Genomic DNA, 9820 nt, shown 5'->3' with positions numbered 1-9820 from the left:
AGATTCAAAGAAACAGATGGTGAAATTTTAGTAACAGGTGATTGGAGAAATGTTTTGGGACCGGGTACATCCAAAGAATTATAAAATGGCAGTATTCATAGAGATCTTAAATATAATAAGAAGTTGAACTCCAGTTTGCTGATAGGTTCTCAAATTATAGGCTGCTACTGACTCCACTCCTCTCTTCAGGGCAACATTACCTTTTCAATCCACAACCTTTATGAAGGTGGTGCCTGGGTAGGGAATGAGAGGGTTTCAGAATATCCATAAATTTCTTTACTAGTAATTCTGGAAAAAATGTATTCTTGCTCAGGTAATCTCCTTAGGGTAGGCCTTACTACCACAAGCACACAGTTTTAGACCTCATCTTATTCATCTTTGTATCTCTAGGTACAAGTATTTTCAGATGTGAATTTGTTTCAATTTTTGGTCTCTGCAGTATTATTTAGTACAGAAATGTAAGAGGCAAGCAAAGAATCGTCCACTTATACAGGGAAAAAGTGAAGTTATTATTTCCAGTTTTTAATGTCTCAGGTCACTTTTAATAAACACTGAACAAGTGAATTACTACTGTGTTCCAGGTACTCTTCTGGATTTAGGGAGTTCATCAGAGAAAATCTGACACACATATAGGTTTTGTTTTATCCAGACTGTAAAATCTCAGTCTTTGGATTTTAAAAATATTTTCAAACACCCTAGTATTTATAATCTGCCAAACAGATCTCACCTGTTGAAAATCAGTAGTAATTTCTACATAAATAGTAGGATTAGTGAATTGTATTTCAGTTGAATGCTGATAGCCAAGCTTTAAAAATCATCTGTAAAAAAGAAAATTTAGAAAAATTACTGATAATCCTACCCTCTAGAGATAACTAATTTTGATGCAATTCTCATATATATGATTATCCTACACAGAGGATAAGATAATACAAAACTGTTGTATCTAATTTTTCCACTTAACTATACCAAGAACATTTTCCTGTGTCATTAAAAATCCTGTAAACAATTTTTAATTCATGCTACCTGCTACCTGCTAAGTCACTTCAGTCGTGTCCGACTCTGTGTGACCCCATAGACAGCCAGCCCACCAGGCTCTCCTACCCCTGGGATTCTCCAGGCAAGAATACTGGAGTGGGTTGCCATTTCCTTCTCCAATGTATGAAAGTGAAAAAGCAAAAGTGAAGTTGCTCAGCCGTATCCGCCTCTTAGCGACCCATGGACTGCAGCCTACCAGGCTCCTCCATCCATGGGATTTTCTAGGCAAGAGTACTGGAGTGGGGTGCCATTGTCTTCTCCGTTTAATTCATGACTATAGGTCAAATAATTATTTCTTATTGTCAGATATTTAAGCCATTTCCCCTTTATCACTGTTATCATAAATAATATACCTACATGCTCCATTATTTCCTTAAGATAAATCCCACAGAGTAATGCTAAATGAAGGGTAAGGTCATATTTAAGGTAAAGAAAAAATATTGTCACATAGTCCTCCAGAAAGACTGTACTAATTTACATTCCCACCAGTAGGTAGGGCTTTACCTGTTTTGCCACACCATTACTGAGGTTGATGAATATCATTTCAAGTTTGCTAAGTTTGATCATTTTTAATGTGCCACAAGTTTAAGGAACTATGAGCCACAATCATAAAATAGAAAAAAAAATTTTAATACAAATGAGGAGAAATATTTAAAAATCCAAGAAAGGTCAGTATATGATAATGCTCCAGAACTGCAAAAATTTATTTCATATACTGTGTCTTTTTGGGACAAGCTCAGGATGCCATTTAAAGTATGAAACTTATGAAACATCAATTTACTGAGTGAAAAGTTAGAGCAGAAAAAAAACATACAGCTAATGAAAATACAGACAAAATTGCTACTGTGGTTTCAGAAAGTTGTATTAATGATGAATGTGGTAGTTAGATGGCAAGATGTAATAACTGTGCAGAGAGATAGTACATAGTTACTATACAAAAGAACCTCTCCCTTCTGAAGCTCTAATTTTGGTTTTTGTGTGTAAGAATTGACATGTCTGCTTTTTCACAATCTTGCTTTGTTTGAGGTGTGTGAGGACTGAATACAACAGATCTGAAGAGTCAGTGTTTCTCACAGTTCTCTTCTGCTTTCAGTTGTAGTTGGGCCCTATCTCTAAATCACATATTAGTTCTATAAAGACTGTGTATTGCTCTCCAACTGCACGAAAGGCAAGAATTTCTAAGAATAAAATCAAGAAATCTGTACTTACCATTTAAGGCAACTTCGATAGAAATTTTTGGTTTGATCCTTATATTCCTAATTTTTAAAAAAGTTTTCCTAGTTCAAATTTTTTCCTTAACTTCTTTAATGGAAAAAGAGATGGGAATTGTGAAATGAGATTAACAAATTAACAGTAAATGTACTTTTAAAAATTGGAAATTACATACACAACTAGATAAAAGAAACTTAAATATCCATTGGTTAACTTCATAGGATTCTGTCAACGTTATTTTTTAAATTATAGATAACTTGTTTCTCTCAAAAGCTTTTCTCCAGCACTGTCTCAAAGAACTTGAATATGAACCATACATTAACTTCCTTCAAAAGATGTTTCTCTCCACGGCCCCATAGCCTCAGGGAAAAGATCATGGCATATCCCGTCCAACTGAAAAGACTATTTCTTGTTTGTATCCCTCCTCATGTACTGACACCAACCTTCAACTTGTAGTTGCCCCCAGCACACACTGCTCTCATCTTTGCCCATGCTACAACCCATGCAAAGAATGTCAAAGGTCAGAGGCTGGCATGTCACCTCTTACAGGAAGCCCTCGGGAACATTAGTTTCCCGACTGGATGTGCTCCCTCCTTTGTGTTCCCCATAGCACTTCTCTTGAGCTATTTTTACCTCTATTGAGCTGTCAACCTCATAAAGACACACTATTGCACTCGTCGTCTTACTCTCACATCCTGGGACTTGTTAAAGCTGAATCAATGTCTCCAGCTTCCCCACATAAGGTGAAGTGTTACTGTTGTTTTGTTACTGTCTTTCTTCCGGAGCCCATTTATAGGAGCCTGCTTCTATCACCTATCCCATATTCCTCTTAAAACACGACATAATGAATTGCGCTCCTTTCTACCTACTCTGAGAGTTCTCACTCAGCTGAGTTTACGACCGCCTGGGTTAAGAGAATCCTGAGAGGCGTGAGACCGGGTTATTTTATGATACTTCAACGTGTGTGGTTTGACTACAGGCTTCCCGGAGAACTTAAAGCGGCGGATAAAGCACTTGAAACGGAAAATAACAAAAGCAGTGGCGAGAGAACATGGAGATGAAACTAGGAAGCTTAAAGGGGTTAAGTACGACAAGTAGGGAAAACGGAAAGTGAGGTCAAGAAAGGGGACGAGTTGCAACCACGCCCATGCCTCCCTCCCACTCTCTAGGCCGCCGCGCGCAGGGAAAAATGGTCAGCCTCTCCCGTAGCTCTCCCGGTCTCCTGCTGCCCGCGCCGCCAGATAAGATATCCAGAGCTCACACCAAGACGCTGCGAAGCACGCAAAATTAAATTACAGGAGGCCGACGGCCCGTCCTAGAAACTTCATCTTCCGCGGTCCTCCACCCAGCTCCTCCTCCCTGGGCCATAGCCGCCCTCACGCCCAGGCCCCGCCAAGCCAACGCCCACAAGCGGGCAGAAGAAAAAAGCCAGCTCTGGCCCTAGTTCTTTGCTGCCACAAGCTCAGAACGAATTGCCCCGCCCCAGCGAGCTAGGTTGGCCGAGACATTAGTAATTGACCGACATTTCAGGATTTAAGAACTGAGCGAACAGACTAGGTGGCTCCCTCTTCCCGGTTCTGCTTCCGCGACTCCTCCCAGCGCCACGCCCCAATCCTTTTCTCCCGCCCTGCTTGGGAATTCGAGCTATTCATTGGCTTCTTGCCCTGCCAATCCAATGGACGTCGACGAATCCTGCCTCAGGGAAGGTGAAAATTGAGAAAAAGCGCGTACACCTGGCCTGAGGCGCGAGCCTAACGCCCCCGAGCTGCAGGCCGCTCGGGGGCCGCGGAGACTGCGGGCCGCCTCGGGCACGTGGGAGGGGTCTCATTTGCATAACGGCCGCCCCTCGCGTCCTAGCGCGCCCCGGAGTCCCGCCCCTTATCTATCTAGAAGTCTGTTGGGCCTCAGGCAGGTCACTCCGATCCCGGCAAGCCTGTGGCGGGCGGTCCCGAGAGCGGATTGGCTCCGAGAGTTTCCAAAAGGCGGCGGGGAGGCGACTATAAGAGTGGGGAGCCGAGCGAGGGGAGTGAGAGACGCTTGTTGCGTTCGCGGAGTCTGGTGCTAGGTGACCGTTAGTTGAGGCCGCAGATTTTCTGCCCCAGGTGTTCTCGTCTAACGTCGCTTGCCTGTCTTTCAGTCAGGATGTCTGCCCGCGGCCCGGCTATTGGCATCGATCTGGGCACCACCTATTCGTGCGTGGGGGTCTTCCAACATGGCAAAGTGGAGATCATCGCCAACGACCAGGGCAACCGTACCACCCCCAGCTACGTGGCCTTCACCGACACCGAGCGCCTCATCGGCGATGCAGCCAAGAACCAGGTGGCCATGAACCCCACCAACACCATCTTCGACGCCAAGAGGCTGATTGGTCGGAAGTTCGAGGACGCCACAGTGCAGTCAGACATGAAACACTGGCCGTTCCGGGTGGTGAGCGAGGGAGGGAAGCCCAAAGTACAGGTGGAGTACAAAGGAGAGATCAAGACCTTCTTCCCCGAGGAGATCTCCTCCATGGTCCTCACTAAAATGAAGGAGATCGCCGAAGCCTACCTGGGGGGCAAGGTGCAGAGCGCGGTCATCACCGTCCCGGCCTATTTCAATGACTCGCAGCGCCAGGCCACCAAGGACGCGGGCACCATTACGGGCCTCAACGTGCTGCGCATCATCAACGAGCCCACGGCGGCGGCCATTGCCTACGGCCTGGACAAGAAGGGCTGCGCGGGAGGCGAGAAGAACGTGCTCATTTTCGACCTGGGCGGCGGCACCTTCGACGTGTCCATCCTGACCATCGAGGACGGCATCTTCGAGGTGAAGTCCACGGCTGGCGACACTCATCTGGGCGGGGAGGACTTCGATAACCGCATGGTGAGCCACCTGGCGGAGGAGTTCAAACGCAAGCACAAGAAGGACATTGCACCCAACAAGCGCGCGGTGCGGCGACTCCGCACCGCCTGCGAGCGTGCCAAGCGCACCCTGAGCTCGTCCACGCAGGCCAGCATCGAGATCGACTCGCTCTACGAGGGCGTGGATTTCTACACGTCCATCACCCGCGCTCGCTTCGAGGAGCTCAACGCCGACCTTTTCCGCGGGACCCTGGAGCCGGTGGAGAAGGCTCTGCGCGATGCCAAGCTGGACAAGGGCCAGATCCAGGAGATCGTGCTGGTGGGCGGCTCCACTCGCATCCCCAAGATCCAGAAGCTGCTGCAGGATTTCTTCAATGGCAAGGAGCTCAACAAGAGCATCAACCCCGACGAGGCGGTGGCCTACGGAGCCGCGGTGCAGGCGGCCATTCTCATCGGGGACAAGTCAGAGAACGTACAGGACCTGCTGCTACTCGACGTGACCCCGTTGTCCCTGGGCATCGAGACGGCTGGCGGCGTCATGACTCCGCTCATCAAAAGGAACACCACGATCCCCACCAAGCAGACGCAGACCTTCACCACATACTCAGACAACCAGAGCAGCGTGCTGGTGCAGGTGTACGAGGGCGAACGGGCCATGACCAAGGACAATAACCTGTTGGGCAAGTTCGACCTGACCGGGATCCCCCCAGCGCCCCGCGGGGTCCCCCAGATCGAGGTCACCTTCGACATCGACGCCAATGGCATCCTCAACGTCACCGCCGCCGACAAGAGCACCGGTAAAGAAAACAAAATCACCATTACCAACGACAAGGGTCGTCTGAGCAAGGATGACATTGACCGGATGGTGCAGGAGGCGGAGCGGTACAAGTCGGAAGATGAGGCCAATCGCGACCGAGTAGCCGCCAAAAACGCTGTGGAGTCCTATACCTACAACATCAAGCAGACGGTGGAAGACGAGAAACTGAGGGGCAAAATTAGCGATCAGGACAAAAACAAGATTCTCGACAAGTGTCAGGAGGTGATCAACTGGCTCGACCGGAACCAGATGGCGGAAAAAGATGAGTATGAACACAAGCAGAAAGAGCTCGAAAGAGTGTGCAACCCCATCATCAGCAAACTATACCAAGGTGGCCCTGGCGGCGGCGGCGGTTCAGGAGCATCTGGGGGACCGACCATCGAGGAAGTGGACTAAACCTGCACTCAAGACAGCGTAAAAACCTCTTTTCCTTTCTATTTTCTTTTTCCTTTTGTTTCTGTTTCTTCTTTGAAATGTCCTTGTGCCAAATACGAGATCTATTATTGGAAGTGTTTAACCGGTGTATGCATATGAAAGGAAAGGTGCAACAACTTAGTTGAATGATAAAAGATTAGTTCTAAAGTTTGATTTTTTAGAAACATTATTTGAGGTATCTCTTTAATGCATTTTGCTTGTTTGCTGACTTGAACGTTTTTTGGTTAGCTTAGTTTGTGCATGGAGATTTGAGAGGGGAAACCTGAAGTTTTCACACAGTTTCTGTAGAAGTTTGGTAACAATAAACTACATAGAAGCTTGAATTGCTTATTTGTATGTACTACTTGAAGAGAAAGGTGAACATTGCAGTAATGTTAAGGAAAGCATACTTTTTGCAAACACATAAATACAGATTTAAAAGTAAAAAGCTGAAATTGATCTAAAAATTACTGTCTTGGAGTTTTTAATTTTGTTTTTTTTTTTACTGTTTTACCCATGTATGTCTTTAAGGTATAAGTATAGGGTGAAATTTGTCTAACTCAATCTTATCTAATTCTCAGATGAGTTTCCTGCTTTGAATTACCAGCAACTTAAAGGGAGAAGATCTGGGTAAACTTTACCCTCCTTTTAATACAGAAACCAGAGTTGGCATAAATGTTCAAGTGAAAATCCACCTGAATATTCCAGCAAAATACAAGCTGTATTCCAAGGTTAAGTACAAAAAGATTCTTTCTGTAAACAAAAGGAGTTGTCTTCTGAAAATAACCTAATATGAAACAAGTTTGCTTTCTGCTGCATACAGGTGTCTGAAACAAGATCCAACAGACAAAAGTTAAAGCCACTTAATATTGAGTCCAAATTCAGTCAAACTTTTGTTAACTTTTTCTAGTAAAACAGTTCAAATTCTGGGCATATGGCAAATTAAAAAATATATGTTTTCAGCACTTAAATTACTTGGATGGTAAAGGAAGATAATAGTTTTTTGTTGTTGTTCTGATTTGACGATCATAGTGCTTTTTCAATACCTGCCTTAAATCACTAGAATGTATTTCTTTTTTTAAAAGATAAACTGCAATATAGTCCTGTATTTTGTCAATATGCAACTTGTTCATTTTCCAATATTTCCAATTTGAGATTATTACAGATAGAAATATAACCCTTTGAAATCCACTGTCCTGGGCTTAAATTTTAAAAATCCACATCCTTGGAAGAAGGGAGTTCATGTTTATATTTTAGTGGACTGACTCATCTGCTTTGTACTGATTTATTCTCTTTAAGGAGAATTTGGAAGAAATTCAGTAAAGCTGATTGGAAAATGCATAGTTAATCTAATGTTTTCACCATACAGACAATTTAATATCCCCTTCCAGGTGATGTAGATTTACTTCATGTTGTTCATAACAGTGACATATATAAAAGCTAATTTTAAACTTAGTAGTGGACTCTTCCATATCAAGCAGAGAGAGGAATTTTTGAAATATAAAAACTAGAGAACAAAATAGCCTAAAAATATTGAGCTTCAGTCACAGTCCTCTCATGTAAGAGCTGACTCTTTGTACATAGAATTTTTTTCTTTTAACAAGTCGCATTTGGGTGGGTGGGAGGAGATAAAAAGGCAGTTGTAAAATTGCTTCAAAATAAACATTTTTGAAAAAGATAGTTGTTCCTTACACTCTGAAAGGTGAACATAACTTGAGTTTTTCAGTGCTGTTGCCAGAGTGGAAAGTTTTCAGCAAAGAAGCATTAAGGATATTTCATTGACTGCAGATAGCATTGCATAAATATTTGACAAGTTACCTTGGTAATTAGTAGCCTTAGAGTGACATTTCACCTGAGTTTTTACCAAGATAATATTCTGTTAACCTTTTGTTCTATATTGAGTGTTTATCCCTTGCTCTAACTTCAAAGTATACAAAGTATAATGGGGTCTTTAAGTGCAGTTTGGTATTAGTTTGACTCATTTTAGACCTCATTTTAGAAAAGATTAGTTTCTAAAGGATCAGAAAAATGCCAAATGGTAATCTCTCTGATCCTATAGCCTGACCTCTGGTAACTTGCTGTAACATTAACATCAATCTATGTAGATACTTCATTTTCTGTTATTTTGAAAAGTAATTTGTAAAACTCTTGAGTTCTTTTAATTTTGTCTTCTCAAATTTACCTAGATCTAAATATTGCTTAAGATAAAATGCCACTACAGTAGCCATTCATGTTTCAAGGGTCAGTTGAAGCTGGTAACTCAATAACTCATGGGAACCCTTTAGCAGATGTTAGATCAGCCATAGTCAAATGACAATGGAAAAAGTACCTGAGTTCAGGATGAGGCTAAATTACAATTTAAGGAATAATTAACATCACTTGCCCTTGAAAGTAATACTATGCTAGGGACTAGTGGTCATGACTACAGCTAATGAAATATGTATAGAATGCTTAGGGATTGAAAAAGTACATTTCTCAGAATGGGGACTTAATTTCTTCTTTCTTGAATGTCTGATTAACATTTGTCCCTGTTTTGAGGCAATAAATCTAGACACCTGTCAAAATTGTTTTGAGTATTTCAGTTGTATGAAATTTCAAAACAAGATAACTAAATTTTTTATCATATTAATTTATATGTATAATGGAAGTTAATGCACCTGACGTGCATTAGGAGATACTAGTACTCTTTACATCTTTAAATTTAGCATGCATATTAAAATACATAATATATTCTGTATGTCAAGGAGAACTAAAAATCTTTATTCTATGTATAATCTTAAACATGAATATAATCTGGCTAGATGAAATCAAAAGGTCTCTCTTATGAACATCAAATACTGGGCTCATGATAAGGTATTTCAATTGGATGTAGTTTATAAAAGTTGTGAGGCATATTTCTCTTGCTTTTGAATACTGGAACTGAAGTTTTAAAGAATCTCAAATCCATATGATCACAAGACAATTGCTAAAGGAATATATATATATATATAGAGAACAACAGTAATATTCAATTGTTTCTGTATATTTAATGTATGAGACAACTGTTCTGAAGGACTTTCCTTAAGCATTAAAATTAGATATAAAGTTTAAATCCTTCAAGAAAAATTACGGATCTTTACAAGAAGAGCTCAGTATTTATTCTTTTTACAGCTTAAGTATTTACAGCTTTGGGGATGGAAATATTTTAGGATATATGTATTTCTAAAATTTAATGTTGAAATGTTTTTCCCTTAAACTAGTGAAAAAGTCAGACTCTTTCTCCATCCCTTTTAGTACAGATTAGGATGTTTGAATTGAAGATTGGAGAAATAAGCACCAGAAATGGAATTGCTAATTCAAATACTGGTATTGCTGTTTCTTATATATTAGTTTTAAAAGTAGAACCATAACATTTTGAAAATCTGTCCACTGATTTTCTCATAGTATAAATATGCATAATACCCAGTTAATATCTTGGGCCTAAAATTTGAGACAGTCAACTTAATTTTATGTCATATGCTCT

At 41.8% G+C, this 9820-nt stretch overlaps 1 protein-coding gene across 1 annotated transcript; it reads left to right on the top strand.

The window, feature by feature from the left end:
- Positions 1–4161: 4161 nt before the first annotated feature.
- On the top strand, positions 4162–6785 carry HSPA2 (heat shock protein family A (Hsp70) member 2). Its single transcript, XM_006072139.3, has one exon. It carries the CDS (start codon positions 4390–4392, stop codon positions 6298–6300), a length of 1911 nt encoding a protein of 636 aa, XP_006072201.1. The 5' UTR covers positions 4162–4389; the 3' UTR covers positions 6301–6785.
- The last annotated feature ends 3035 nt before the right edge of the window (positions 6786–9820 follow it).

This window comes from Bubalus bubalis, chromosome 11, assembly GCF_019923935.1.
Source record: "Bubalus bubalis isolate 160015118507 breed Murrah chromosome 11, NDDB_SH_1, whole genome shotgun sequence".
Taxonomy (NCBI): Eukaryota; Metazoa; Chordata; class Mammalia; order Artiodactyla; family Bovidae; genus Bubalus; species Bubalus bubalis.
Note: the sequence above shows the minus strand (reverse complement) of the source record. Positions and strands in the feature narration are given on the sequence as shown.

Coding starts and splice junctions, on each gene's coding strand:
- HSPA2 (XM_006072139.3), top strand. CDS start 4,390: ATGTCTGCCCGCGGCCCGGCTATTGGCATCGATCTGGGCACCACCTAT.